The sequence below is a fragment of the Hippoglossus stenolepis genome, chromosome 16 (assembly GCF_022539355.2).
Source record: "Hippoglossus stenolepis isolate QCI-W04-F060 chromosome 16, HSTE1.2, whole genome shotgun sequence".
Lineage (NCBI taxonomy): Eukaryota > Metazoa > Chordata > Actinopteri > Pleuronectiformes > Pleuronectidae > Hippoglossus > Hippoglossus stenolepis.
In genome coordinates, this window is record NC_061498.1 from 958,325 (window position 1) to 986,255 (window position 27,931).

At 46.5% G+C, this 27,931-nt stretch overlaps 4 protein-coding genes across 6 annotated transcripts; 3 read left to right on the forward strand and 1 right to left on the reverse strand.

The window, feature by feature from the left end:
• The first annotated feature begins 788 nt into the window (after positions 1-788).
• On the forward strand, positions 789-9,654 carry srrm2 (serine/arginine repetitive matrix 2). 2 transcript variants are annotated; one of them, XM_047343855.1, is made up of 14 exons: positions 789-1,004; positions 2,303-2,554; positions 2,654-2,749; positions 3,101-3,286; positions 3,700-3,783; positions 3,869-3,934; positions 4,018-4,047; positions 4,199-4,315; positions 4,557-4,695; positions 4,784-6,639; positions 7,346-8,014; positions 8,113-8,184; positions 8,654-8,820; positions 9,178-9,654. In XM_047343855.1, exons 2-13 carry the CDS (start codon positions 2,307-2,309, stop codon positions 8,796-8,798), a joined length of 3,708 nt encoding a protein of 1,235 aa, XP_047199811.1. In that variant the 5' UTR covers positions 789-1,004; positions 2,303-2,306; the 3' UTR covers positions 8,799-8,820; positions 9,178-9,654. The 2 variants fall into 2 exon arrangements, with proteins under 2 accessions (XP_047199811.1, XP_035037562.2); XM_035181671.2 differs by having other exon boundaries at positions 790-1,004; positions 8,654-8,761.
• A 725-nt stretch (positions 9,655-10,379) lies between these two features.
• On the forward strand, positions 10,380-17,487 carry si:dkey-16l2.16 (ras-related protein Rab-35). 2 transcript variants are annotated; one of them, XM_035180051.2, is made up of 8 exons: positions 10,380-10,394; positions 10,681-10,884; positions 12,330-13,187; positions 14,523-14,573; positions 15,053-15,176; positions 15,283-15,407; positions 15,519-15,643; positions 15,823-17,487. In XM_035180051.2, the coding sequence occupies exons 3-8, from the start codon at positions 13,091-13,093 to the stop codon at positions 15,970-15,972; spliced, it is 672 nt and encodes a 223-aa protein (XP_035035942.1). In that variant the 5' UTR covers positions 10,380-10,394; positions 10,681-10,884; positions 12,330-13,090; the 3' UTR covers positions 15,973-17,487. The 2 variants fall into 2 exon arrangements, with proteins under 2 accessions (XP_035035942.1, XP_035035943.1); XM_035180052.2 differs by lacking the exons at positions 10,380-10,394; positions 10,681-10,884 and adding an exon at positions 11,314-11,415.
• An 839-nt stretch (positions 17,488-18,326) lies between these two features.
• Positions 18,327-24,036, reverse strand: anapc2 (anaphase promoting complex subunit 2). The gene is made up of 14 exons (XM_035180047.2): positions 23,609-24,036; positions 22,905-23,154; positions 22,254-22,575; positions 21,964-22,096; positions 21,654-21,873; positions 21,335-21,454; positions 21,022-21,139; positions 20,758-20,936; positions 20,533-20,674; positions 20,079-20,154; positions 19,694-19,897; positions 19,466-19,598; positions 19,000-19,241; positions 18,327-18,889 (listed from the first exon to the last, which is right to left on the reverse strand). The coding sequence occupies exons 1-14, from the start codon at positions 23,705-23,707 to the stop codon at positions 18,680-18,682; spliced, it is 2,448 nt and encodes an 815-aa protein (XP_035035938.1). The 5' UTR covers positions 23,708-24,036; the 3' UTR covers positions 18,327-18,679.
• Positions 24,037-24,232: 196 nt separating this feature from the next.
• rnf25 (ring finger protein 25) lies at positions 24,233-27,901 on the forward strand. The gene is made up of 10 exons (XM_035180050.2): positions 24,233-24,320; positions 24,553-24,624; positions 25,256-25,352; positions 25,515-25,582; positions 25,816-25,885; positions 26,013-26,084; positions 26,247-26,393; positions 26,466-26,555; positions 26,707-26,844; positions 26,984-27,901. The coding sequence occupies exons 1-10, from the start codon at positions 24,304-24,306 to the stop codon at positions 27,665-27,667; spliced, it is 1,455 nt and encodes a 484-aa protein (XP_035035941.1). The 5' UTR covers positions 24,233-24,303; the 3' UTR covers positions 27,668-27,901.
• The last annotated feature ends 30 nt before the right edge of the window (positions 27,902-27,931 follow it).

A 27,931-nucleotide genomic window follows, 5' to 3' on the forward strand; every position in this document is an offset into this window, starting at 1 on the left:
TGACGAACAATCGATCTTTGAGTTATTTTGTATCTCCGTCTTGTTGTGATGACACTCATCTCCATATGAAGTTGATCAGATAAAAGCCCTGGGACAAGTTCGTCAAAGTAAAAATGTGGAATATGGCCAAAATGGCCACTAAATGCAAAATGGCGGGCTTCCTGTTGCGTTTTTCATAATGCCCCTTGAGACCTTTTTGTTTGTCTGGTCACGATACACCTGGGCTACGATTTTTGTGAAGATCGGTCAAAGGGAAACCTAGGGGCTGCGTTCCAGGGGGCGCTGTTGAGCCATTTTGCCACGCCCATTTCAAATTACTCCAGAATACGTAAATTATCACCACTTTCTAATTTTCTGCAAAGTTTGGTAAGAAGTTGAGCATGTTGAAGCCTCAAAAAGCCAATTCTATAATAAGGTCACTATAATAAGAATAATCCTTACAATTTCAAGAGGGCCTCCCACCGTCGGTGCTCGGGCCCTAATTACAGACATCAACAGTTACTGTACTAATACTGACATCAACAGTTACTGTACTAATACTGACATCAACGTTACTGTATGACATCAAAGTTACTGTACTAATACTGACATCAACAGTTACTGTACTAATACTGACATCAACAGTTACTGTACTAATACTGACATCAACAGTTACTGTACTAATACTGACATCAACAGTTACTGTACTAATATTATCACTAAATTACTAATATCTGTGTTACCTTGTTACACGAACACACAAAGCGAAGCTCGTTGAACCGACTTTACTTGAACGCGTCTCCGGCTGGACCCACGTCCTGTGCGTGTGACGTCACTGGGTTCCTCATCGTCCTGCTGTGCTCGGTGATCGGAGCCGTTAGCTCGAAGCTAACTAGTCGCGTTTCTTTATTCTTCCCCGCTCCGAGGACTCGGTTGGTATTCAGTCTGTTCCGGTGTCTGGATCTACGGGATTTATTTATCGTACATTTCCCTCCGACGCCGCTTTCTCTCCGGAGAAAACCCTGGTACGTAACGAACACGTTAGCTCGCTAGCTAGCTGAGAGTGGGCTGGTTCGCGGTCGGGCCTGTCCTAAGTTTAAGCGTTAAATCCACCGCGGTGTGAAACTAGTGACCGCGTTCGAGCAGCTCACTGCGGCTCTGCTGGTTATAGTTAGTAAAGTTAGTAGTAATCGTGTTTCCCCAGATCGCTAGTCGTCTGTAATCTCCGCGCTAACAGACTTAGCAACAGGCCCCTTGTGTTCTGGCGCACGTGTTAATGAGCAACACAGTTTCCTAATGTCTTCGATCCTGAAGGGTTGAATCAGAACCACATGGAGGCGACGACACTCCGACGATTCAAGTTTTTCACGAGTTCTTCGCAACGTTGAGAGAAACTTGGGCCACATTTAAATTAACCAGTGTCAATAAATGAGCGTCACAGCTGCAGCAGCTCGTCTTCGTGGTCCAGATGTTTAATATTCATGGTTCCGGTGTTTCCCACCGTGGACCCGTCCAGGACTCTGGACACAGTCAGACAAGGATCTGCCACTTTACTCATGTCAGCCATTTTAGAATAGGAAGCCCGTCACTATTTTAATGTGTTCCACTGCTTTGCTGGTGAACTGGTGTTCATCAGAATAATCCAGATGTAACAAATATAACTATCAGAACATCTGGTCTTCACATGGAGGAGAAATCATCAGAGGGGGGAAATCATTTAAATATATTGGATAAATATTCCTCACTTAAATTACGTTTCCTAAAAACAATCTTTTTCTTTCAGCATATTTAAACGAGATAAACTCTTTAAAAAATATCTCAAATGTTAACTGGAAACAGAAAAAAACCTCTTAATGAGTATCTGTGTTTTTAAATTGTAAATTCTATATTTTCTAATTGTTGAGTCTGTTTTGATAATGTGTCATTATGATTATGACGTGTCAAATATATTGTTTCTGATATATTTGAATCAAAAGCAAATATTTAGATATCTTATTTTAACATAAGTTCACTTTCAGTCATGGGTAAAATGTTTACTCTGTATTTCAAAGATGTGTGAAATGATTTGATGTCTGTTGAGTATCTGCCTTAACTAAAATATAAGTGTTGTGTAATGTTGTGCATAGAAAAGATGATCCAAGCTTCATGTAAAAGATAATGTGCGTCTCTCAACTACAGAGAGACAAGTGGTAAAAGAAGTGCATCAAATGGGATTGAAGAAAACTGATCAACGCTCTTTGATAACTTATTAATATTTAATATTACCTATGGTTGGTTGGTTGGTTTCAACACGAATCACTGAACCCCTGATTTGTTTTTGCAGAGCCATGTACAATGGGATTGGCCTGACGACTCCGAGGGGCAGTGGCACCAATGGCTACGTGCAGCGCAACCTGTCGAGCGTGCGCGCTAAGCGGCCGCGGGACGAGCGCGGTGGTGATCGTGACGAGAAGGACCGGGAGAGGCTGGAGAGTCAGCTCAACAGGCAGCCCAATGCGGACATCCTGGAGCACCAGCGGAAGAGGCAGCTGGAGGTCAAGTGTGCTGAGTTACAGGACATGATGGAGGAGCAAGGGTAAATTCACATGTGCTCACCAACCTGAACTGACTTCTTATCACATTACAAATCATGTTTTGTACATTGTTAAATCCTCATGGCTGCTTTCACGCTCAGGTATTCTGCTGAGGAGATAGAGGAGAAGGTGAACAGTTTCCGAATGATGCTGCAGGAGAAAGAGGAGCCGACTCCTGCCACCGCCGAGAGACCAACGTGAGTACAGCACAAAACCTGAATTTAACTTGGCTCCATTGAAATGTCTTGTTCAGACTAAAAGCTGCTGCGTGTTGTTTATGTAAAAACAGAAGAATAAACTATTGCCCCTGAGTAGAATTAGTCTTGGGAACTTTACATTAAAAACATCACAGAAACAAGATCAAAGTCTGACTGTACAAACTAGAGACTAAAGTGTTTATGTACATTTGTATGTACTGCCCATTTTCCATTGCATGAAGAAACTCCGGATCGTTGTTCTTTCTTTTAATAAAGTTCTGAGAGCCTCTCATTGGTTTATACGACACAGTGTTGGTGACAGAAAGCTGTTTGGCTTGTTCATCTCCTCAGGGCGACGGAGACTCATGCCCTGGCTGCGGCCAACCAGCAGAAGAACGACCGTCTCCGCGCTGCGTTTGGAATCTCCAGCGACTACGTGGATGGTTCGTCCTTCCACGCCGACCGCAAAGAGAGGGAGAAGGAGAAGAGAGAGCAGGAGCGTCTGGAGCGAGAGAAGCAGCAGCAACAGAAATATACGTGAGTGGGACACTGCTGCTTATACATGTTTAATTATCTTTTTATTATCACAAGTAACAGTTGAACAATGTGGCTCAATTAATATAATGTTTATATGATCCTGTTAAAATCGATCTAAAATAAAAACCTTGATATTCAGAAAAATGTTCAGATCTATTAACTTATGAGTTCGACTGAGATAGAAGTGACAGCCTTGGTGTCAATGATGTTGATTTCAGATAATAAATCGGAATCAATACCAGCTTCATCAGAACAACTTTGAAAATACATTTCTAGTTTGTGTTGCTCCAGGGTATTTTATGTTTTAGTGAGTTAGCAGTAGTTTGGCAAAACCACAGTTCTCACCCCCAGTATGATTAGACATCACCAGCTCCGTCCCTGACTTGACGTCTCTCGCCCTCTCGCTCTCTCAGGTTGGTGGAAGATTCGGACGATTCAGATTCTCCTCCCAAGAAGCGCAGTCGGAAGAAGAAGAAGAAAAACAAGAACAGAGACGGGTGAGAAAACAAACTGGATAAGAATAGAAAATATAAAGATTTTTACAAGCGGGTCTGACTTTGTTCCTGTTCCTTGTCCCGGCAGTTCAGAGAGTCCCTCCCCGTCTCCTCGCAGAGAGAAGAAGAAATCTAAAAAGAAGAAAAAGAAGCGGTATTTTACCACCAGATTCTTTTATGATTCACTGACTGATTTTACATGGAGAGTGATTAATAACTGGGATATTTGTTTTTCAGTGAGGTGTCAGAAGAGAGTGAAGAAGACAGGTAGGTGAACTTAAATGGAACCGTCTGTTTATATATGAAATCATCGTCTTGTTTCAGTTCTGGTGCTGGTTTTGCTGTAAATATGAAATGTTGAAGAAAGTGGGTTCATGGTCAGCCTCGTCCTCACATCCAACCTCTCGTCCACTCAAAGCTCCTCAGACGAGAAACAGAAGGTGTCAAAGAAGAAAGGAAAGAAGAGTGATAGTTCGAGTTCTCCAAAAACGAAGGCGGTGCAAGGCAGCGGTGTTTCCTCCGACTCTTCTCACAGGTACAAAAAAAGAAATGTCCCAAAAAGGCTCCACCTGTTCCACCTGAATGTTCCCCACATTCTCCTGTTGTTTCAAACGAGTCTGACAATCTGCTGCTGTGTTCTTCATATGTGAAACACAAACTCCAGGATATCTTCACATTTAGCTCGTGATCAGCTCGGGTCCTTTATTACTGAGCTAAAACTGATTTATAATTATTTTCATCAGTATCTGACTGATTTTTCTCTGTCGTGTCAACAGTCAGTCTCCAGCTCCAGTGAGGTCACGTCAACAGGAACAATCTGCAAGAAAAGATGACGATGGAAGACAGGAAAGATCGCCCGACAGGAGGAGGCGGGGCCACGACGAGCTCATCCCACAGCGCCAGGGAAGAGAAACGGTAAAGTCCGGAGCTGCTTCTCGTTTTTTCATCTTTTACTTTTGTGATAATAAAATTCACACCAACTTCAACCTTTTCTCCTCCAAAGAGGCCCAATCCTGAGAGAGAGCGCCCGAGTGAGATGGAGAAGACCTCCGCCAAGAGGAGACATGACTCCTCATCCCCCTCTCCTCCGCCACAGACTGATAAAAGCTGGGAAAGGGAGAAAGGGAGGCGCTCCAGAAGCAGAGAGATGCAGAGGAGGAGGCGTTCAAGGAGCATAGAAAAGAGAGAGAGAGGGAGGCGATCCAGAAGCAGAGAGATGGACAAAGGAAAGCGCTCAAGGAGTAGAGAAAATGATAGAGAGAAAGGGAGGAGGTCGAGAAGCAGAGAAAATGAGAGGGAGAAAGGGAGGAGGTCCAAAAGCAGAGACGTGGAGAAAGGGAGGAGCTCGAAAAGCAGAGATGTGGAGAAAGGGAGGAGGTCCAGGAGCAGAGAAAAGAAGGACAAAGGAAAGGAGAATGTTCCTCAGAGGACCAAACATGACTCCTCATCTCCTTCTCCACCACCTAAACAGGAGACCAGGAGGGGAAGGAGCAGAGACACTGAGAGGGAAAAAGACAGGAGTAAACTGGACAAAAAGACCAAACACGACTCCTCGTCTCCTTCACCTCCTGAGAAGGAGAGAGCGAGAAGGGAGAGGAGTGGAGAGAGGGAGCGCCGGACTGAGAGAGATTTGCACTCGAGGGCACCAAATGAAAGGGACAACAGGAAAGACACCGGGAGGAGACAAGAGAGGGAGGTGTCTCCTCGCCAACAGAAACCTGACCGGAGAAGGGATGGACACCCGACTCGTGGTTCACTGTCCCCCGCCTCTCGCTCGCCTGTCTCCAGTGGGGGTCCAAGAGAGAAGGAGAGGAGAAGAGAAAAAGACATGGAGAGGGAGAGGAATCTGAACAAGCAGGGAGAACCAGACAGAGAGCGCGGTCAAGAAGACGGCAGGAAAAGAGAGGAGGGGGTCCGACCATCTGCAGGAAGCAGACAAGATCTCAGACCTGCTGATAAAAACACGAGCGAAAGACCCGACACGATGGACCGTCAGGAGAAGACGAGGAGCCCTCCGGCAAAGGAGAAACGAGAAGACAAGGCAAAACAGGCTGAGAAAAGAAAAGAGAGCTCCAGCAGCAGTAGTGGTAGCAGCAGCGGCAGCAGCAGCGGCAGTGACAGCGACAGCTCCTCATCCTCCTCTTCATCTTCATCCTCCTCCTCCTCCTCATCATCCTCTGAGGAGGAAGGCAAGGTGAAGAAGGCAGCAGGGAAGGAAAAAGCCAGTCCCATGAAAAGTGCCCCAGCTGCCATTGGAGCTGCAGTTCATCGGTATTTAACCAATGGAAGAAAAGAAAGTTCTGCTTCTGCATCTGAGGGAGACGCACTGAGACGACCAGATGGAGGAGACAGACGCGAGAGGACAGACAGACCTCCTCACAGATCTCCTGTAGACAACTGTCCGTCCCAACCCAAAGGTCAGGAGCGATACAGCCCCACACAGGTGGACAGTCCCAGTCCACCCCCCTCCCCACCCAACAGAGCGGACCACAGCAGGGGCAGCAGGTACTCTGAGGCAGACAAAAACAGGCCGGAGGCCAAAGTTGGGGATAGGGATAGAGGGAGGGACAGGGGCACAGCCAGGAGGGCGGCGAGACTGAGCCCCCCGACCAGGAGGTCACGCTCTCCGCCCAAGAAAACAACCACCACCTCCCCGGCCCGTCGCACTCCACCAAGGCAGTACCAGGAGGCCCCGCCCCGATCCAGGAGAGCCTCCCCTCCTCCGGCCTGGTCAGACAGGGAGAGAGAGAGGCAGAGGGACCGAGACAGAGAGAGGGACAGAGAGAGGGACAGAGAACGTGATCGGGCTCCAAGACGCAGCAGGTCCAGAAGCCAGAGGAGGCGCAGCCCCCCCAACAGGTAAGACAAGGACCTGCATGTACATTCTGAAACATTTCTGAACAAAACAAACTCGTAAGTGACGCAGTGTGGACACGAGGAGACAAATGGACGAGACGTTTTAAAGAAGTATTTTGAATAAAAGATGAATCCCTTAATTCTGCATCATCATTTACACTGATGTAATGAAGGAGTAAAGATGTACCTCATCATACTTGAGCTCATTATGTTTGGTTGCATTAAGTGTCGGGAGAGGAGCAGAGAATAATGTTCATTTCTCAAAAACACTAAAATGTTCATGGTTCAAAGAACTTATTGAGTTGATTTAGTTCATGTTTCTATATTTAAAAATCTTTAGGCTCAATCTTTGGAAAAAACATCAGATTTTTATATTTTCTAAATTGATGACACAGTTTCAGTAGGTTCATTGTATTTTACCTATTAGCTGAGGTTTTACTGATTTTACAGACATGATGCAATTGAACATTCTCCAGGAAATGACATCACAGGAAGTAAAAATAAAGGTCACAGGGTCAGACTGAAACTTCTGTGAGTTTTTTATGAAAATATGGAAATTAATCCCAGATCAAAATTATGTTTAAGGAACATTAACTGTATTTGGTAGATGTAGTGTGATGTTAAATATTTGTAATCCTTTGTTTTTCTTGTCTCGAATGACAAAGTTTTATCCATTTAAAATCATCTGCTTCATATTTTCGTCCTCCAGGTCCCGACGCTCTCCTTCTCCACCGCGACGGAGGAGGAGCAGTCGCTCCCTCTCCAGAGAACGAGGGAGAGAAAGAGAAAAGGAAAACGAGCGGATTAGACAGAGGGAGGTGGAGCAAGAGAGAGAAAGAGAGAAGATCCAGCCAAAAGATGTTCCCCCGCCTGGCAGGTCCTCTTCCTCCTCATCTTCCTCCGGCTCCGGCTCCTCCTCTTCCTCTTCACCTTCACCGGCTCGCGAGAGTAAAGACACAAAACTACCAGCAGAGAAAGACGGAAGAAGAGAGGATGAAGGGAAAGAGGACGGAGAGCAGAAAAGTCGTTCTTCCTCTTCACAGGGTCCCTCCAGAGACTCCTCCCACGCTCCACCCTCAGGTAGAAGAGGCTCCCAGTCGGACCCCCGCCGCTCCGACGTGACCTCCAGAAGGTCCCCGGCCAGCAGCCAATCAGACGCCAAACAGCCATCACGAGGTCCAACCAGGAAGGAGTCGCCACCGGCTGCCGCTCGACCGTCAGACCAAACGGTCAGAAGCGAGAGCACGGTGAACGGCAAGGAGGCAACTAAGAAAAGCGGAAGCAGCAGCTCCAGCTCTTCTTCCTCCTCCTCCTCTTCCTCATCGTCTTCATCCTCCTCTTCAGACAGTTCTGACTCTGAGGCGGAGCCAGGAAAAGGGTGAGCAGGCGACAGGGAATGAGCACGAACGACAGAATAGAAGATGAGATGTTTTATTGTTCAGAGAGGATTTACCTTTTTCTCATGTTGTCTAACAGGAAAACCACCAAAGCTCCGAGCAGTTCATCCTCGTCCTCCTCTGACGGAGAAAAGGAAACAAAGAACAAGAGGTAAGAGGAGGAGAAGAAGCTTCAGGTAGAATCGAGGCTCATTTAAACCTTTACTTACAAAAAGAGATTTGTCTGTTTCGAATGAAGGAACCATCAGTCCTTTACTTTGGCATTGTTGTTAACATCCACTAGAGGGCAGGTCCTCCACTTGTCCTCCACTTGTCCTCACTTTGTCCCTTTGCCCAACATCAAATAGATTATGTTGGTCTTGCTTGAACAATTTCCCCCCCCCCACACACACACACAATTTCCAGTGGTATTGCTCATTTATCAGTTTGGTCCATAACCCTCAGCTTTCAGAAGATGTGCACGGACAGAAGAACTCGATCTGTTTCAAACACAGAAAAAGATGATGTTCGCTCACATTCTCTATTGTTATTTGAAAACTACCTTTTAGTCTTGCTTGCTCGTTGCACTGCATCGTCCTCCCTCAGAGTGACAGTCTGAAACTCTTGTGTTTTCCTCTCAGTCCTGTCAGGCCCCAGCGGATCCCGGCTGATTCACTGAGAGATTCTCGCTCCCTCAGTTATTCTCCTCCGAGATACATCAGAGCAGCGCCGTCCTCCCCGAGCCGCAGGTCTGTACACGCCAAGACGTCTACCGGAGCAGAATGAGAAACAGCTTTAACTTGTTGAGGTGTTATTCAGATGTATCAGTGTTTATGTTTATGTATTTGTTTGTTTATTGTTGTATATGTTTTCCTTTTGTTTTCATTTCAATGGTTAAACTGTAAAATATCAAACCTCACTTACATTTCTTTGATAACATCTTAAGAATTATCGACAATTTAAACAAACATACAAACACACGGTAGACGATATATCGGTATTTAACATTTTTACTCCCGGATATCGGCATCGACCCCAAAATCCAGATCAGTGAGGTTTTAATTTACATAAACACTTTAATTCTTAACCAGCGGGTTTATTGTGTCTTAATTAAATCTTATTTCGACAGAAGAAATAATTCCTCTTTTTCTCTCCTTCGTGGCAGAAGCGGCAGCCGACAGTCGCCAAGTCGCTCGTCAACCAGCAGACGAAGGAAATGAGCTGAGGACCCAGAGACTCGTCCCTTCTTCTTCTGTGGTGTTTCTGCACTCACCTGCGACGAGTCTGAACAACATGAACTTCACAGACGTCAGATGATTCACGTGTGTGAATGTCTGGGGACTGGATTTGGTTCTGAGCCGCGACACGTGGATCAGCAGTGTGACGCAGGACCAGTCTGTACATTTATTCTTATGAGCTGAGTAAGAAAAGCTAACACATGAAAACAGCTGAGTTAAAGTAACGATGTTCCTCTGTACCTGTACTGTTTATTGTGTTCTACCTGTAGATATGGGCTGTCTGTATTTTGGTTATTAACATGTAACAGATTCGTGATTGCCATTTAATGTGAGGGGAAACTGAAACGTGGTTAATTTCTTTGTTGAAAAATGGTTGATAACAATAAAAAGGCAATTGTACATTTTATTTGTGTGACATATTTGCTGTTGTTCATCCATCGTGAAGAAGGTTCTATATTTTTAATAATCAAACCGACAGTGAATTTGTTCTGCCAACAAAACTGCATTAAACACTTGATTCATTCCTCTGAGCTGTAGATCTGCGTCGTTTCCATAAACTATTAAAAACACATCGGTGAGTCCCACTGACGATCTGAGTGACATGTTCCTACATCATCACTATCGTATTTTAACAGTCACACACCGTCCTGCCGCTCGAAGGACTACGTCACCAAACGCTCTCCACCTAAAACACCATCGCCCTCTGTTTGAGTGACATGTGGAAGCTGCCTGTCGGTCAACTAGGACATAAACCAGTCACGTTACAACGTGGTAGGAAAAGCAGGCGATGGTCAATCTGGTAGTTTCTATAGAAAGTGACTCTACTTCTCACTTTATCACGTCAGTAAACATTCAGGAGTTTCTGTCTCAGTCTCTAGTTTCAAGTCTTCTTCAAACAGCTGATGTTCATTTAGTGAATTATGATCATTTAGAGTCAAACAGACCATAAAGCACCGGATGTGTTGGGGGTGGATACCACAGAGTGATTGACAGCTAGTACTGTCTAATTGGTGCGGGTGGGCGTGTCCTCGAGATCTCAGTCAGGCTCCACCCCCTGTTCCTCCAAACATGGTTACTTCTGGTCTCAAAAAACCAAGATGGCTGAACAACCTGTGAAACTGAGGCTTCAGAGCAGCAGGTGAAGGTGTGAAGGTGTGAATGTGGAGGAAGGTGGAGTCATCAGGATCACCAGGATCTACACCGCCTTCCTTTTAGTGTTTTCAGTTCATATTCAACTCACTTTTATTCAGTATTATTACTCTGGGTTTTACACGATGTGTCCTCATGTTGTCTGCAGTACAAAGTCCTGTCCTGTAGTACTTTGGCCCAAGACACAAAGTATATTTGATTTGATAAATACTAAATACTAATAAATACTCCGTTAGTGACATGTGACCCAGAAGTGTTTTTTCCCACATGATTGAACGCAGCATCAGATGATGAGCGGCTCATCAGGCAGGTGTGGTCGGTTCAGGACCCGAGTCAGAGTCGGTTCAGACCAGGACCAGAGGCGGACCAGGACCAGACCGGGACCAGGAGCAGCCGGGACGCTCTCCCACCGGAGCCCACACCCAGCGGCCCTCAGCCGGACACAGCGGAGCAGGAGCAGCGGGCTCACGGCCTGACTGACCGCGGTGAGTGTTCACGCTCAGGCCGGGGAGGGTTCAACTTTCTCCGGGGGAAGTTTTTCTGACGTGTGGGGAACAGGCCCCAGGCTCCGTCGGCCCAGACTGGCTCTAAAACACGGGACGTTTTCCCGTTTCCCCGCTGATCGGCCTCGGTTCACGGTCTCAACACACAAACGGACCTTTGTGTGAGACGTCGTGTGTCCTTTGTGTGTTCGGCTCAGACAGTTTAAACTCAACGTGAGGTGAAGTGTGTTTGTGGCTCGTGTTTGTCTTGTTTCAGACCCGCAGCTGCAGCTCACACTCCCGCTGGAGTCAACTCCGTTTTAACGTCTAAACACGGGACATATTTCACATGTTGTCCAACATGCTTCTTCATATGTTGTTTAACTGTAGCCGAAGTGAAGAAGGCTCCTCCCTCGTTAATCACATGTCATCACCAGCAACCAGAGCGAAACTGAAACCCCATTAATCCTGAATTACCTAAAAGTCAGAGAATTCAGAATGAAGTCTGGCTCCAGCTGGAGCTCGTTGGGGAAGGTGAGTGTCTGTCACCAGCTCGGTGCTTCATCTGTAAAAGACTCGTGACTTCGTCAGGTTCGATTCTCTAAAGGTCGTTCCCTGTCAGTTAAACACTTATATACTTTACAACTAGCAGGTCTCGGTACAGGCCTGTTTAAACTGGTATAGTTTCTATAAACAGAAACACAAGGTGGAGAATGTTCTATTCTAATGTTTCTAAATTAAAACTCTTTGTTGAATCATCAGCTTCTTAATCAAATCTAAATATGAAAAAGTTTCAACAAAGATGAAGTGAAACTGGATTTTTTTACATTTTGAAAACAAAGTGTTCACCAACAGCTTCAATAACATTACACACGATTTTAAACAGTTACACTCACTATGAGATGGAAAATAATTCCTGAATCTGCACCAAAATCTAATGACTCCTCCTTGTATCGAGTGTGGTGATAACCTGCTCAGTAGGTTCTGTGTAATCCTTCAATCTAACAATTCAACCAGTGCAGATGAAAACGTGACGTCCTTGTCAGAGCTGAATTAAAACAGCTTGAGTGACATCAGCTGATCTGAAGGAGGATTAATGATTAAACCTGTTAATGTACTGCACAATGTGTTTCATCTAATGTTTCATTAATGTGAAGTTTGCCTCAGATTATCAGGATCCCTTCCGTTTGCTTGAAAGCAGCTTTTCCTGTTTTTATGGAAACCTTTAGGTTAGCTAAGCGAGCCGAACCTCCCTGGCCCGAGTTAGCTTTTGTTGTTGCTTCCTCGCTAACCCAGCGGAGTTCTAGGACGGGGGTGGATGAAGCAGGATGAGGAAGTTATATTTAGTGACTCAGCTGTTGTTTGAGGAGCAGGGAGGGAGGTAAGGAGGGACACACACTGATGGATGGTCTAACTTCATACTACCTCTCCCTCCTTTCTTTGTTTAGTGTCTTTACAACCTGGACTGAAGAAGTCCTCTTCCTGTGACGAAACGTTTGACCGAAGGACCAGAGGAGCTGAAGTGAAATCAAGGGACGGACCCGGAGGGACCTCAGCAGACGCAACCGCCAGCGAGCTGCCTGTGAAAAGAGGAACATCCTCGTTTCTCACTTCTGTTAAATAAGGGATGGAGCCGTGCAGGAGCTCAGGGGAATAACTGGGTTGACAATCAGTTGTCAAGTCGCTGGTACATTTAACTGTCAGAGCTCCAACCACAAGATGCCACATCCCTCCGCCCCGGAGCCTCAGACGAGCGACTCAGCGCTGAGACCTCTGTGAAGACACCGTGTTCACTGTGGGATCGAAAGAAGGAGGGAGCCTCTGACAGAACTGTGGATTTCAAAATCGATGAGTCGCCAAGAGCTGGAAATCCCCCCCCAGAGGAGTTTCATCGGGTGGAACTGGAACTAAGGTGGAACCACCCGGCCGCTCTTAACCATTGAGCATGAATCACGAATGCAGAGGTCTTAAGAAATGCTCCATGTTCTGCCGGCTGCTGCGGTTTCACTCTGAACGTTTACACTGAAACTCAAAGGATAAACCGAAAACTCTAAACGTGCAGAAATTCAACTGGAAATGTTCTGGTGTTGGCGCCGTGGGAACACTGCTGATGAGTTCTGGACAAACGCCCGTGCTGCTCTGAGCTCGTAGCGTCGGGAGGTGGAGCAAAGGAACGACAGCGGCGAGCGCAGCATCATCGCCTCCTCCTATGAAACTGATTTTACTTGGAAATTCAGAACGAGGCCTCGAGATGGCGGGAAAAGACTACAATCATCTCTTTAAACTGCTCATCATCGGAGACTCCAGTTAGTGCATTTTAACTCCTTAACGAAATGTTGTCACTGTGCTCTGAAGGAACAAATGACATCAACACGCTCATGAAAACAGAACTTTTTATCAGCTGTTAAATCATTTAAAATCATGTTTTCACTTTTTCTTTCCTCCGCTCGTTCTGATAGTTTTCAGAGTTTAAAGCTCTGTGGTAACGGACAGAAAGTAGGAATACGTTCAGCCGCCTCATTTGCATAATGTAGTTTGACACGCCCCTAACAAAACCAGGGCTGCGTTTAGCTGCGATTAACATATATATATAAAACGTTGATTTAAACTTAAACGTGGTGCATCGAACACTGTCGTTCTAGGAGGTCGATGATACGAGTTTAATAAAATACACTTGATGTTAAAGTCTGGAAAAACAGAAGCAGTGAACAGTCTGAGGAACGTGATTCTTGATGAACACTGGACTTGCTGCAGGAGATGCTGAGTCATGGTTGATCACCTTGTAGGAGAGTGATCAGATGTCATGGTGTCTCTGACTCTGTCGACACTTCACCTCTCAGGAAACTTTGTTCCTTTGTTTCTACGTTATTTACATAATTGATATTTTCACCAGGTTTTAATGTTCATTCAGCGAAACATCTGCTTGAATCAAATGTAATATTTCCAAATGTATTTGTTTTTCACGCTCTGGTGATTTAGGACGTTTTCTCTCTGAGTCTGAAGCTTCATGTTTGTTCCATAGTTTCATTTGATCTGTTAGTTTTGGTTTCACATTGTAATTTAGGGACTAAAGAATTGTGTCTGACATGCGTACGTCTGTCATTATGAGATCACTGGTCTGAGGAACCGGACCCCCTGATGTTTAGGTTCAGACTCAACTGAAAAGTGTGAAGGTCTGAACCCAACGAGGTGCGAACGAGTCGTTTGCAGACGTAGAATCAAACGTTCTTTAAAGAGAATAGTTTTAACACCGTGTCGTTCTTAACATTATCAGACGCCCTGTTCTCTTCTGTGACTTCACATAATGTGGAACAGATCTTCTGCTGCTGCTTCATTCTGGTTCATCAGGTCTCGTTCTGACAAGTTACTACTGGTTCTCAGTTCACAGCAGATTATTAATGGAGTGATTTCATCCTCTTTTAATCAGACCTTTCATGCTGTCACATTTCCAGCGTGAGTTCAGTCTGTCCTTGTATTTTAGTTTCCTGTTTTCTGTGTGTTGTTACTGGACTGAAGCCGCCGCTCTGTCGTCCTGAGACGTGACCGACACACCGACAGTAACTTGTTCCTTCTGCTCCTGATTGGTCACATACATTTCCTCAGAGTGACTTAACTGCTGCTCTGGTGTGTTTCTGTCTCAGATGTGGGGAAGAGCAGCCTCCTGCTCCGCTTCGCAGACAACTCCTTCTCTGGTGAGTTTCCACATTCTCACAAATACTCTGCATCACTGCTTTATTCCTCCAGTCCGTCCACAGAAAACCTCCGACTGAGAGGACGTTAAACAAATGTTTGTCAAAGATGTTTCTGTCATTTCAGCTCGTTCTTATCTCACTGATGTTTGTTCAAGTGTTTCTGATCAGTTTGGTTTGAATCAGTTATTTGATGATATAAAAACAGGCTGAGACGTGATGATTGACAGCTGAGGGGGGGGGCCTGGAGACTGTGGCTCCGCTCTACGATCACTTCTGCTCAGACTCTGACTCCAGTCGACGTCATTGGTGCAAAATGGCTTCTTTTTTGTACAGTGGGAGGAAGTGGAGATTTGTCGTCCATCTTTATTTATGCTGCTCCACAAGCTTTTAAGGTTTAAATGAGGATATGAGTCCATCCTGTGTGTGTGTGTGACTCAGTGTTCAGTGTATGATGTGTGTTTTCCGCTGGTCTCCTGCAGGCAGCTACATCACCACCATCGGCGTGGACTTCAAGATTCGAACCGTGGACATTGAGGGAGAGCGGGTGAAGCTGCAGATCTGGGACACAGCGGGTCAGGAGAGATTCCGAACCATCACGTCAACGTAATCATCTCCAGACCAGAGCTGGTTTTTATGTTCAGGGGTTTCCCTTCACTCTAGTTTGAGTCTGTATCTGTCAGTTCATTCAGTTTCCTCCTCCTCCCTGCAGATACTACAGAAACACCCACGGTGTCATTATTGTTTACGATGTGACGAATCCAGAGTCATTTGTAAATGTGAAGAGGTGGTTGAACGAAATCTCCCAGAACTGTGACAACGTCTGCAAGATCCTGGGTGAGTCACTGCGTCAACGGGACTTTAGATAAAGTCATGTAATCGTCTGAAGAGGCTTCGTCCAGACTAATGTTTTCATTACAAAGCTAAAGTTGCTGCTTTCTTTCTCAGTGGGGAACAAGAGCGACGACCCTGCCCGGAGGCAGGTGGATACCCAGGATGCAATGTGTTTCGGGGAGTCGGTGGGTGTTCGGGTCTTTGAGACGAGTGCCAAAGAAAACATAAACGTAGAGGAGGTAACTCAAAGACGTCCTGTGGCTTCATTTATATCACAATGTTACATTAGATTTAGTTTTGATTCAATTTCACAAGTGACAACCAGAGTGTTGTTGTCAACACGTGTATTTTATATACTCGTGTTTTTCATATTTAGATCTAAAGAACATTTCAAACAGAGTTTTGTGTTTGTTCCCAGATGTTCATGGCCTTCACCCACATGGTGCTCCGAGCCAAGAAGCAGAGTCAGAACCGAGCCGAGCGGGAGCGAGAGCGGGAGAAGGGCACGGTCAACATCAACGCCCAGAGGGACCGGGACCGCCGGAAGAGAGGCAAGAAATGCTGCTGAGACGCAGACGGACGCCAAAGCCACTCGACACTCATCGCTTAACGAAGAAAACGGTGCCTTGGAGATGAGTGTTTCATCTGCAGATATGAATGTGAGAAACTGTGGTTCGCTCCTTACTACGCCAAGTTTCAACACAACAGTCGGGTCACACTGCTTAACTGCTGTTGTTCCAGTCACTGAGGGATTCAGGCCCAGTCCACACTTTACATTTTAGTTTTAAAATGCATCACTGTTGCTACGGTTACGCCTGCAGTTGTCGAGCGCCTGAAACAGAAGTTTGTAAACGCTGCCGGTCTCGTTTTAGTTTCAGTCTGAACAGAAACTGAGACTTTAGTAAACGACAACGCAGACGTTCTCTTCCTGATTGGTTCTCATCAGTCACATGACTCGACTCGTCGCTCAGAGAAAAGAAATCCCTGCTCGGACTCTTCCCCATCACTTCTGTTACTAAGCAACCAACTGCAGAGACAATCTACTTCCTGTTTACATCACATGTGACCAGTGTATGTGAACAGTCATGTGACGTGTGTTTGTTTTCAGTTTAAAACTAAGACGTATCCGTGTGGACGGAGCCTGGATCCGTCATCACTGACTTCCTGAAGCAGTCGGGAGGTGACGAGTGAACGGACCGTTCTGATGTTATTTAGATGGAAGCAGGTTGTAGTGTTTCAGAGTTTCATGTTGAGACGAGGCCTGAGGACGGAGGAGCTCAGACATCTGCACTTAAAGTTTATTATTACTTTCCATTAATGTGGTGATTGGTTTCTTGATTAATCGTATATTTTTCAGTGTATAAAATGAAAAGAGCTGTTTACAGATTCCTAACTTCCCGTCTTTAACGTGCTTGATATGTCGGACGGTTCCAACCTAGAGTCTGTTTAAATATTGGAGAAAGGAAAAACTGAAAATCTTCGAAGTATTTGTTGGGAAAATGACTGAGCTTTGAGTTTTATCTTGGACATGAAATCTGACTCAAAGCATCAGAGTGATGATCTTTCTGTTGTGAAACCACTCGTGAGTCAGTCGCAGCTCCACAAATATCTGATTAAAACAAGACTGAACAGGAACATGAAGACTTGTTCGTACATCAGTACCTAAAATGTCCCATCTACTAACATGGAGGAGGCAGGGTTACTTCCTCTCATCCAGAGTGAAACAAACTTAAATAAAAAAACACTACAATCTGCTTTTAAATAGAACTGAGATATAAACTAACTGTAATAAAATCACTGTTCTGGTCCTTTAACGTTGCTCTAGTGAACCACTGAGTTTTGCCTTTTTGTTCTTCTAACCAGTGTTTTACCACTGAAAGGGAACCGGTTGTAGTCGTTACTAAATCGTAAACGTCACACACTAACAGTTGTGTTCAGTCTCAATGTACGTTTGCCTTGTTTCAGTTAAATAACGCCAGTAAACTCCGACTAGACGACAAAATGTTCCAGTTGTTTGTTGTTTTTAATGTAAATCTGTCGCCGAGCAAACGTGTCCAAATCCAAATAAAGCAATAAATCCAGAGTTTGTGTTCAGATGCAACGATAATTCATGTAAAAAGTGAAATGGAGAGATGGTGTTAATCAATACGTCTGTTAGTGTGTAAGCATTGTTTCAGGAGCAGGACTTAGAAATCTGTTTTCAATGCTGCAGTTTTACTGAAACTTACAAAGTTTTAGTTTAACTTCGGCTCCTTTTGAGCAGGAAATCATCCTGATGTCATTACAGTTAAATCACCACTTAAACTGTAAAGCATCAGTCTGATGTGTGAACATGAGAAAGTTTCCTCCTTCACTCCCTGAGCGTCTGTTCTCTGTGACTCTGCTGAGTGGGTTCCATCTCCTGTGAGAAGAACTGACAGAGTCAGCTTCAACTGTCACAACCAGCTGCAGCTGAAGAGTGAAGCTGAACTGTCGATGGTCTTTTAAACATAAAACCCTGATTTTGTTCAAGCTCCTGAAGTATGTCCTCTCAGACCTGTTGATGTTCAGCTTTGACTTGTGCTCCGAATAAATACAAACTGTTGGATATAGATCCTTAAATTTAAAGTACAAACAGGAACATCTCACTGAAGAAACAGATATTACTCAACTAGAGGTTCTGCTCTGACGTGTCACTTGATTGTTTCTGATCCGTCTGAAATCTGAAAGTATTCCAGTTGTCTGGAACCTTTCTCTATAAAACGTTGAAAACAATAAAGCAGCATTAAAGAAAGATGAGTTCCTCAAATTCATTCTCAACTACAGTTTGTTCTAATTCTTCATTACATTCACTGTCAAGAAAAACGCATCCAGGTCAGAGAACTGACTTCTGCAGAAAGTGTAATAATCTACAGCTGGACAAAAACATTCAAACACACAGGAGACATGACAGAGATTTTATATTTAAATCACAAGAATGTTCAAAACAACCTGACCTACTTCATCTCCAGCTGCAGCATCAACATCTGGATGATGAGGGGAGTGGAAGTGCTTTTATTTTGAAAACCAAACCTTTCAGAGGAAGAGCCTTCACATCACATGGAAATCCAGTTTGAGCTGAAGGAAATTCTCTCTGGAATGTTAAAATGTCTCAGCTTCTTTCAGACTGAAACTGAGGCTCAGAACCCGTCTGCGGAACAAACAGTAACTTTAGAGGAGCTGACATCTGTGAATTCCAGACGTTTCTGACGACACGTGAATGCAGCGTCACACTTGGACAGTGGCTCCTCCCCCCCTCAGTTGGATTTGGGGAGTCTGTAAACGCCAGCAGAGACCATCAGCTGATGCTCCCGGACCTTCCTCTGCAGGAAGGCCTCCAGCTCGTTCACGTCCATCTCCGTGACGACAGGTCCCGTGGCGACGAACATCCGGAGCATGGAGTGGATCCGGTCCAGTGTCATACTGTCCAGGTTGGTCAGCATGGCCTGGATGTAGGCCCAGAACAGCTGGAGGGAGGGGGAGGGAGGGGGAGGGAGAGCTTAAAGTTTTATCATCCTGTTCTCTCTCTGTGTGTGTGTGTGTGTGTGTGTGTGTGTGTGTGTGTGTGTGTGTGTACCTGCAGCTTCTCCTCCCTCTGCTCCGACTGGGTTGTGGTGTTGGAGTCTCTCTCCTCGTCGCTGTCGATCAGCATCACTCCTCTCTCCATCTTCTCTTTGGACGAGCCCGTCTCCACGACATAGTAGCGCCCGGCCGCCTCCTCCCTCAGCACGCCGTGCTGCTGCCACAGAGCGATCTTCCTGTGCACCAGCTCCCTCGGGGCGCCCAGCTTCACGCTCAGCTCCTCCAGCGTCCAGGAGCCTGATGGACAACAAACAGATGTCATGATTCAGATTTCAGGAACTCAGCTGAGAGCAGGTCAACACGGAGTCGTGACTGATGACCACGTTTCCTCAGTTTGATGTTTAAACGTAACGTAAAGGAAATGTCGCCTCAGCTCTCAGTTCACCTCCTTCTGTCACTTCACAATAACTGAGCTTGGAGAACAAAACACATTGAAATCGGTTTGAGGTGAGAGTTCGTACTCTTTTCCTGGAAGTGCAGGATGATGGCGGCGTGGATGGGAGACACGGTGAGGTTGGTGAGGGTTCGATCCTCCAGCTCCACGTCCAGAGTGACTGAACCCAGATGAGGCTTCCAGCTCAGCGTCCTCATGGCCTGAAACCAAGACCAAGTGTTCAGTGATATTAGAACCATCGCTTCTCCAAACAGAACAACCAGCGACTGGTCAGGAAGCAGCGGGTGAACTCCACCTTGAGTTTTTCGTAGCGGTGGGTGTAGGCCTCCATGGCCTGGCAGACGAGCGGCGGCAGCTCCAGCTTCTCCTCCTTCAGCGGCGGCCAGAACTCGGAGGACAGGATGATGGAGGACAGGGACAGCGGCGGCTGCTCCTCCTCGCCGAGCCTCGACTCCTCCTCCCGGATGTTACTGTTGATCCTGCGAGAGTCGGCCATGTCCTGGAACAGACGAGAGGAATGTGTAACCACTTTCCTTTAAACTGATCAAACACACAATCCTTACATTTAAAAATACATCTTCAGCAAATTCCACCTGATAATCATTTTCTTTTTGGTAAATAAACAGTAAATTGGGCGTCGAGTTTTACGAGTGAAACGATGAGACAGTTAAAGTCTTTACCTTCAACATGACCTCACAGTAATGCATGTGAGACTCTCCGAACCGGAGCTTCAGCAGCTCCACGTTACGAATCTCCCTGAAAACACACGACACAACATCATGTATGATCGAGAAATGACATCATCCCTAACCCTAACCTGTCCATCGTCATTTACAGTCCATGTCCATTTGTCCATTTGTCTGTTTTCTTCTTGCTCCTGTGATGTTGCTACTTCCTCACTGTGAGACTCTGAAGGATCATCTCATCTTACAGGTTTGTTAAAGGCTCCATGTTCTACATGAACATGAACCTCAGCCTCTCAGCATCATGGCACGAAATACTCCAAACATTATTGATTCAAATGTGTAAATTGACTCCAGGCCAACATCAGTCTGTCTCTGAAGTGTGTGCTCACATGTGTCAGTGTGTGTGATGGTGTAAGAAGGTCAGAGGAGAGGACACGTGTGTTCAGACCTGGCAGTGTTGTAATTGAGCTGGTGCAGCAGCCGGTCGGCCAGCACGGCTCTGTACTCGTCTATGAAGATGTCCTTGCTGCCGTAGATACTGACCAACAGGCTGATGATGTCCGACGAGCGACGCTTTGAGCCCATTTTATCTGTAAAAGGTCCGAAAAAAGTTCAAGGTCATTCAACGCAGCCGGAGGAGTCAAGGAGTTACAGACATGATGCGTTCACTGACCTGGGACAGCATCCGTGGGGTCCGGAGTCCAATCCTCTGGGTCGTTGCCTTCCTCGTCACTGTCCTGCATCTCCAGAGTCACGGGGTCTCCTCTGGACAGCTCTGACGCCAAGTCAGTGCAGCCCTCTGCGTCCCCGGTGAGTCCGGCTACGATCTGCCTCACCGTGTCCTCCCGAGTCCTGAAACGCACCACAGGAGCTTTAACGACGTGTAGAAACTCTCATACATATGATGCATGTATGTAAATAGTATGAAGAGACTCACCTGAGGTATTTGCGGATTGGTTGGCAGGCAACCTGCAGGATGACCATGGACGGGTCCAGCTCTCTGAGCGCCTTGATGGCTGAGATGTAAACTGTGAGGATGTCAGATGTGTGGACGCCTGAGGACGGTGCAACAAAGACAAAAACTCAAACAAAACTTTATATTCAAAGGATTTTCACACAGCTTCTGGTTTCTTGTCTCAGTGAAAACTCAGTTCCTTCAAAACCCAAAGAGATTTCATGAGAAGTAAAAGTAGCATCTTGTTTATTGAACTGGTGTCGAAGCAGAAACGTGCACAACACAGAAAACAAACCTGGATGAAGTAAACGACTCTCAAAAGCAGATTTTAAAGAGGTGAGCAGCTGCTGTCGCTGGTTCGTCCTTTCCAGACAGAACTTCAAGTCCTCGATGGCAGCTTTGGATTCTGGGAAATCTGTGAGACGGGAAACATGAAAATAAACATGAGAAACCTCGAACATGCAAATATGAGTTATTACCAGTAGTTTAGAAAAGTTAAAAACTCTTAAACACAAACATTTCTGCTCTTGACTGCAGATGATTTCACTTCTTTTTAACTCACACAAATTAAATAACTGAAGTCTAAAACGTGAACTGAGACGGAAAGCTTTGACCTCTGATGATGCTGAAGAGCTCCTCGATCCTCATGTTGACGTAGATCCTGCAGAAGAACTGGTGCATGTGGCATCTCCACTGCTTCAGGATGGAGCTGCCTGGCTGCCCGGCCTGGGCACTGGGAGCGCTGGGTGTGCAGGGGATGCTGGGAGTCGTACCGTCGGCGTCCGCCTTGCTTGCGAACACTTTGCTCAGCCAGCCCAGCACCAGCTCCAGCCACTGCTCACACGACAAATGAACAAATGTAGAGTGAAACCAAGAGCTGAGGAGCTGAGGAGGAGCTCGTTAATCTCAACGCTCGGGTTTTACCTCCTGGAACTCGAGCAGGAACGAACACTCGTACTCGCCGCGGCAGTGCTGCTCCATCCGCTGCTCGATGAGCTTGTGGAGGATGGAGGTGACGGCCTCTGAGCTGACCCACTCCAGCAGCTGCAGTTTGGAACTAAAACCACACACGTGCAACACGTCATGTATGTTTAGATACATGCTTACAACACACATACACTGTACCAATGTTTGATTTCACTCCTCCTGGTTTTATGAGACACAAAAGTCGAAACATGTTTCTTGGATGAATATGAGACAAAGTGAGGACTCACAGAATGTGGCTGAGCTCCTGCAGTTGATCCAGAGCCTCCTGACACCAGCACTGCTGGGACGGGACCCCACAGCCCCGGCAGACCCCTCCCTCTGGGACCTCAGGAGCCTCGGCCCCTTCCTCCCCCACCCCCTCCTGGTTCATATAGACTGAGAACGTCCGGCTGTAAAACTCCAGCACTCGCTCCTGGAGCACAGGTGACGGGGAGAAGAGGAGGAGGGCCCTGATGATGGTGAAGGCCCGCTCCTGGAGGCCCCTGGGCCCCGGGCCACAGAGACCCCCACGACCCTCCTCCTGCCACATCCCCAGCCGCTCCAGACCACCTGAGAGGAAGAAGAGGGGCGGTTTGAATTCTGCTGCGGCCCCAGTGATATTTACCTCCACCAGGGGGGGCTGCGTTTTCACCCACTCTGTTTGTTTATTTGTAAACAAGATTACACAAAAACTAAATTTCAGATTTCCAGTAACTTGGTGGACGGATGTGGTTTGAGAAGAGAAGAGCTCATTGCATGTTTGGGTCCACGAATTTGTTCTCACTTTATTTAACATTGAGCGAAAAGAGGTTTTCAACATTTTCCCTGATTTGTGAGTTCAGGGATCCTGATGAAAACCACCAGACGTCCATGAGTGTGTGTGTGTTTCCTCTACTTACCCAGGAACGGTTCCAGTCGGTCCAGCAGCGTCCGGAAGGCGGTGAGGAGAACCCAGGCCCTGTCTCTTTCCTCCAGCTCGTTCTCTGGCTGCTTGAGTCCGGACCAGAACTCAGGAACCACAGACGACGACAAACGCATCTGCAGAGTCTCCAGCAGCCAGCCGCCCAGCAGCCGCCCCAGCCCATGAGCACACAGCAGGGCCAGAGAGTCCGAGAGGCCCGGCTCCGTCCCGGAGCTGCCAGGAGACACCTGAAGAGAACCAGAGATCAGGGATTCTGACCCGACACCACACATAGCCTCAGGGAGGTTAGTAAGTAGGGAGGTAGATAGTTAGATGGGTAGTTAGTGAGGTATGCAAGTAGATAGATAGGTAGTTAGTAACTACTACATATAGTTAGGTCAGTATGTATAATGTATTAATAACTGTTAGTTGGAGTTGATTGAACTGGATCTGCTCAGAACAACCTTCACTGAGATGATGACAGTAAACCTTGACTTCAGACAGAACCTCATGAAACACAGGAAAACAAAGAGAAACACATAGAACCACACATCCCGAACTGAACCGGATAACTCGACTGATCTGTGAACGGTCCTGCGTCACGTGCATGTGTGTGTGAGCCGGTGTCACACGCGAGGAAACATTAAATCAGCAGAACTCTGAGTGGAGCTCGGCTGCTTCTGGTTCCGGTGACAAACTCACCAGCGCTGCGGTGACACTTTCCCACGCGCCCGCGACCCCGTGAGGAGACGCGGCTGCAGAAACCTCCGCCGAGTCCGACTCCATCACACTGTCCTCCATTGGCTCGAGTCGGTCTTTTTATCACCTTCTTTATTCACTTTATTCGCCACAAACAAACAACGAGCTAAGCTAACGTGAGCGTCGAGTCGTTATGACGTCACTCACGTTCATCTGCAGGGTCGCATTTTTTTTTATTAACGTCTATAAATATTAATTAATTATTAATAACAGCAGCTCGTGTCACTGGTGTTGTGGAAATAAAGTAAAGTAACTTTTTATAAAGAGTCTGGTAACGACACATGATGCCTTCTTCTTCTTCTTCTTCTTCTTCAGGTGAGTTCTCCTGAACGTCTCTGCTCAGTCGCGCCCTCTACCGTCACTCCGGTGGTATTGGATTAGGTTTGCAGCCTTTAGACTCATACAACAAAGAATTTCTATTCTTATAATTTTTATTCACATTTTATCATATTTATATTTTGCCTCTTGCTGATTATCTTATCTTTTTGGTCTTTTTTTGTTGTGTGTATTTGTAATAAATTGGAATAGAAACAAATAACGTCATTGTGCTTTGTGTGCTTTAAATAGTTGTCCACGACACTTCCGGTCTGCTGTATACCAGCAGCTCCCCCAGCGGCTCCTAGAGGAACGTCACCATCATGGCAGCGGAGTGCGAGTGAGTTTGTTGACATTTCGTCTCTTTTCTCTTCTCACACGTTTCTTCACGTCGCGACTCGTTGGTCTTTGTTTTCCACAGTTTCACAGTCGGTCGTTGATTCACGTTAAACTCTGACAACGTGTCGCAGGCTCTGGTGAAGCTAACCAGCAGCCTTTAGCTAACATGCTAACGTTAGCTTCATGTGTCATGTGTGGAAACCGTTAAAAACGAACCGTGTTGTTCTCCGCAGTGTTTTGTCTGAGATCGAGGTGCTGCAGTCGATCTACCTGGAAGAACTGCAGGTGGACAGGAGACACGACGGGTGAGACAGACACACAGCCAGTGAGAGAGACACACAGAGAGTGAGAGAGACACACAACCAGTGAGGCAGACACACAACCAGTGAGAGAGACACACAGCCAGTGAGAGAGACACACAACGAGTGAGAGAGACACACAACCAGTGAGGCAGACACACAACCAGTGAGACAGACACACAACCAGTGAGGCAGACACACAACCAGTGAGAGAGACACACAACCAGTGAGAGAGACACACAACCAGTGAGACAGACACACAACCAGTGAGAGAGACACACAACCAGTGAGGCAGACACACAACCAGTGAGACAGACACACAACCAGTGAGAGAGACACACAGCCAGTGAGACAGACACACAGCCGGTGAGACAAACACACAACCAGTGAGGCAGACACACAACCAGTGAGAGAGACACACAGCCAGTGAGAGAGACACACAGAGAGTGAGAGAGACACACAACCAGTGAGACAGACACACAACCAGTGAGACAGACACACACACAACCAGTGAGAGAGACACACAACCAGTGAGACAGATTTATTGGCACAAAGTGTCAGAGCGTTGTTTTGTATGATCTAATTACTTGAATTAAACCTCCAGTGTTTCTGTTGCTGATGTGTCTTCTGTCCTCAGGGGCTGGGAGGTGAGTCTGGTGCTGTACCCGTCCACAGCGGAGGACTCTGTCTCTCAGTTTGTCCGTCTCACTCTGACTTTGACGCTGGATCAGCAGGTACGCTGTCCATTCTCTGATCCTGGTTTAAAATAATAATCATTCTGCATCACACCATTAAAGAGAAGGTGGTAAATTATCAGTTTGTTTTAATCATTATTTTTATTTGTAACGCGGATGAACATTAGGTGTGAATCTCTTTCTCTCTCTTTCTCTCTCTAGTATCCTTCGTCTTCTCCAGACATCTCCATTCATAACCCTCGGGGACTTTCTGATGACAAGCTCAGCAGGTAACGACCTGAAGCTTCAGACAGATCAGACTCTGCAGCTGTTTTCAGATATGAGTCAGTGTTTGTGAAGCAGCAGCAGGTTGTCGGGTCCGACTCGTTCACACCAACAGGAACATGTGGGGAACATTCAGGCGAGGGGCGGAGCCTGTAGAGCAGCAGGAGGCCGGACATGACGTATAAATTCTGCTGTGGAAAGATCAGTGTTGTTGTTTACAGCTCATCTTTTCTCTTAGTGTCCAGAAGTGTCTTCAGTTGGAGGCTCAGTCCAGTCTGGGCTCACCAGTGTTGTATCAGCTCATTGAGGTCACTATATTTCATATAATTTAAGAAATCAGGATTATTTCAGTGGATGATAATCTGTGTAATTATTTTAAAGTATTTATCAGTTGTTTTGTTATTAAAGTCTCTCAATGTCTTTTCTCTTCTTCAGAAAGCAAAAGAAATCCTGACTGAGAGTAATATTCCTCATGGAAACTGTGTCATTTGTCTTTATGGATTTAAGGTTTGTTGTTTGTGTTTCCACATCGTTTCCCATCAAATTGTCAAACATAGACCCTGATACAGATATGATAGTTTTTACAAAAGGAATATTGAGTGAGCTTCAATTCACCAAATGGACACAGACACAGAATGTGAGTAAACCCACTCATGCTGCTGTTTTCAGGAGGGAGAGACTTTCACCAAGACGAGCTGCTACCACTACTTCCACTCCCACTGCCTCGGTCGTTACGCCAGCCACTCTGAGAAGGAGCTCCGCCAGAGGGAGAAGGAGTTAGAGGAGGATAAGACCAGGGAGAGGACAGACTATCAGGTCTGAAATCAGATTCACAGATGAATAACTGATCAATAAAAACCTGGATACTTAGTTAACGTCCTCTTACAGGAGCTGGCTGTGGTGTGTCCGGTGTGCAGAGAACCTCTGGCGTATGATGTTGCTCAGCTTCTGTCATCTGCTGCACCACAGCTGCCTGAGGTGAGACCGCCTCGTAACGTTCGTTAAATAATCTCACCATCATGTCAGTATCTGGCTTCACTAACGGACCTCACTGTGAGGCACCTTCTAAGTCCAGGAGGAACGTTCAACCTCAACAGTTAAAGTATGAATATGTGTTGTGTTCACTCAGCTGGACGAGGCTGCGATTGGTTCAAATTTTCAACAGAAGTGGGTCGGACTGCAGAAGCTTCGGGAGAAGCAGAGATCTAAAGGTGGAATCATCGACCCGGAGGAGGAATCAAATCGCTTTCTGATCCATATCAATGAGGTGAGTGTGGATCATAACGAACATGGTGTCATTTTAGACCTACACCTGATTCCAGTATCAAGAACTGTAACAGAGAATGACACATCAGTACAAAGCTGCTTTATTTAGACTAAGTCTACATGATGTTATTTTACAACAGGCTCCGTCTGTCGCTGAAAATGGAAACCTGGACGTAGAAATCTCCCCTGGCTCTCTGGCTCCGTCTGCCTCTACTGTGTCGTCTGAGGAAACTGGAGTCAGAGTGGATCAGTTTGATCCTGGACTGTCCCACTGCAGAGGCAGCGGTCCGGGCCAGAGGCGTCACAACCACTTCCGGGCCCCAAGGAGAGGAGGCCGGTTCAGGCCTCAGCACGGCCGAGCTGCCCCGGTCACAGAGCAGCTGGACAGACTCTGTCTGTCCTCAGACTGCACTGAAGGACCCATCAAAGCTCCAGCTCAGGGTAATCTCAGCTATCACATGCAAGTAAATGCAGAATCGTGTCAGCTGAAGATGAGCAGGGACGTCTACGCTGAGCAAGAGACACTCGTTCCTCTAGACGGTCAACCAGGGTGCCAGTCCGGTTTGGAAAATGAATCCTCAAAAGATGCAGCAGACTCTGAGGGCGGCCGTGGTCATCGTGGAAGGAGGAGGGGTCCTCACCGATCTGTCCCACACAGCGGGGGCCCCGGGCCTGGTCGATACCACTGGGAGGGGCGAACTCCAAGAAGCAGGGGAGGGGGCAATAACCTCCACAGTAGAGGAGCTGCGCCCCAGCGGGGTCAGGGCAGGGGGTTCCAACAGAGGGTGGTGGAGAGAGAGCGGGGGAGGGAGGAGGTGCTATGACAAAGGGCGACAGGAGGGCCGATGAACAAATGTAAATGTGCCTCCACGATGAGTTTGCATCAATTAAAGCCCTGCAGCAGAAACGACGTTCTCTGTAGTGTCCTCTCCTCCAGGACCTCGCCCTCTCCCTGGTCTCTGATTGGCCCTGACCCGCACACTGAGGTCAGATGGCTGTTGTCTCTGGTTGTGATGCAATATGAATTGAGAGAAACACAAATTAAATTTTCTCTGGATGACAGTGTCACTGTGTCTTTAATCTCATTG

Coding starts and splice junctions, on each gene's coding strand:
- si:dkey-16l2.16 (XM_035180051.2), top strand. CDS start 13,091: ATGAAACTGATTTTACTTGGAAATTCAGAACGAGGCCTCGAGATGGCG. Junction 14,574..15,052: donor CGCAGACAACTCCTTCTCTG/GTGAGTTTCCAC, acceptor GGTCTCCTGCAG/GCAGCTACATCACCACCATC. Junction 15,177..15,282: donor TTCCGAACCATCACGTCAAC/GTAATCATCTCC, acceptor TCCTCCCTGCAG/ATACTACAGAAACACCCACG.
- anapc2 (XM_035180047.2), bottom strand. CDS start 23,707: ATGGAGGACAGTGTGATGGAGTCGGACTCGGCGGAGGTTTCTGCAGCC. Junction 21,874..21,963: donor TCCTGCTCGAGTTCCAGGAG/GTAAAACCCGAG, acceptor TCGTGTGAGCAG/TGGCTGGAGCTGGTGCTGGG. Junction 19,242..19,465: donor CCTGCACTTCCAGGAAAAGA/GTACGAACTCTC, acceptor GTTGTCCATCAG/GCTCCTGGACGCTGGAGGAG.
- srrm2 (XM_035181671.2), top strand. CDS start 2,307: ATGTACAATGGGATTGGCCTGACGACTCCGAGGGGCAGTGGCACCAAT. Junction 2,750..3,100: donor GCCACCGCCGAGAGACCAAC/GTGAGTACAGCA, acceptor TCATCTCCTCAG/GGCGACGGAGACTCATGCCC. Junction 4,316..4,556: donor TCCTCCGACTCTTCTCACAG/GTACAAAAAAAG, acceptor TCGTGTCAACAG/TCAGTCTCCAGCTCCAGTGA.
- rnf25 (XM_035180050.2), top strand. Junction 24,625..25,255: donor GTGGACAGGAGACACGACGG/GTGAGACAGACA, acceptor TTCTGTCCTCAG/GGGCTGGGAGGTGAGTCTGG. Junction 25,583..25,815: donor TCTGATGACAAGCTCAGCAG/GTAACGACCTGA, acceptor CTTTTCTCTTAG/TGTCCAGAAGTGTCTTCAGT.